The sequence below is a fragment of the Microtus ochrogaster genome, unplaced genomic scaffold (assembly GCF_000317375.1).
Source record: "Microtus ochrogaster isolate Prairie Vole_2 unplaced genomic scaffold, MicOch1.0 UNK8, whole genome shotgun sequence".
NCBI lineage: Eukaryota > Metazoa > Chordata > Mammalia > Rodentia > Cricetidae > Microtus > Microtus ochrogaster.
In genome coordinates this window covers 7,942,789-7,943,926 of record NW_004949106.1, presented here as the reverse complement: position 1 = coordinate 7,943,926, position 1,138 = coordinate 7,942,789, and the positions used below count along the sequence as shown (strand labels likewise).

At 39.8% G+C, this 1,138-nt stretch overlaps 1 protein-coding gene across 1 annotated transcript in view; it reads right to left on the bottom strand.

Annotated features, from left to right (window-relative positions):
- Positions 1 to 1,138, bottom strand: part of Stat4 (signal transducer and activator of transcription 4) — an 84,765-nt gene that overhangs the window by 21,063 nt on the left and 62,564 nt on the right. The window contains exons 8-10 of the mRNA XM_005366422.1: positions 1,035 to 1,094; positions 757 to 774; positions 563 to 656 (exon numbers count right to left, since the gene is read on the bottom strand). Coding sequence (XP_005366479.1) covers positions 563 to 656; positions 757 to 774; positions 1,035 to 1,094 — 172 coding nt within the window. The remainder of the gene's footprint in view (positions 1 to 562; positions 657 to 756; positions 775 to 1,034; positions 1,095 to 1,138) is intronic.

The window sequence follows — 1,138 nt, the reverse complement described above, 5'->3', positions numbered from 1 at the left end:
CAGAGCTTTCTAGACAATGCCAAGGCAGATGGTACGAGGGTGTGTTGGGACACCCCAAGAGCAGCCCAAGTTGTCCTGAAATGAAAGTGCTTTCTGCCACACCTTATTGGGTGTCACTTCCTGGGGGACTTTAAAAAAAAAAAATGAAACCAGAACGGCTCTGCCTTTAACACGGATCTCTGCAGTTGTCATGATCAGCCTTGGCCAGCCACGGCGAATGGCGGCCGTTCTGAATTACAATTCTTCAGAAGTCACTGTCAGTGTTTCTGTTCCATGTCCTTTCTGCTGTCCGAACTTATCAATGCTGGCAGCTTATGTACCATATTGAGAAGAAAGTAAGAAATTAGCTAAGAAACTTCTTACTGATGACAGTGGATACATGAAGTAAGGAACTATGTAAAATAAGAAAACGATTATGGAAGGAACTCTGGTACAGTAAGAAATGCTCATGGAAGGAGCTCAATACAATACTCTGAGTTACATAACCTGTTAGCAAAGCTTTGGGCGGTGTGTGTGTGGCTGGGTGGTGGGCAACGCCTGCGCCATCTTATTTGCTACTTACCAAATGTCTAAATTCTACTGAGAGACTCCCATTGGAGGCTTCCTCAATGGACATAGCTTTGACTTGAGTCCCGCAAAGCACAAATCTTCTATTGCTAGAGAAAAAAGTTTTTGCCTTTAAAAAAGGTTTTGGGTCAACCAATACTTGGATAATTTTTACAAAAAAAAAAAAAATCTGCCAAGTAAATATCTTACCTCAGAGTTGAGACATTCCTGTAAAAGCAAGGAGAGCCTTTCAAGTGAGCTGGCAATTAGACCCGGGAAGGTATTTCTAGACTACTACCACTTTAAGTCACACTACAGGGAGCATCATCTAAGTCTTCATAGTTAAGTAATGCTTGAACTTGAAAGCGAGTATTTGAAGTGGTAAGAAAAGTTAGAGAAATAGATATACAAGATCAAAATGATTACGTAAGAATTTAAAAAAAAAAACGTCATTGCCATATTTTTTGAAATGGAATTAGAAATCTTACTTGTCAATGGATGCCTTCACCTTCACCTGGTAGTTGAGCTCTGGCAATTTTATTAGTAGTCTGAGAAGAAATGGGAAAAAAGAATCAAAGACAGAAATTTGGAA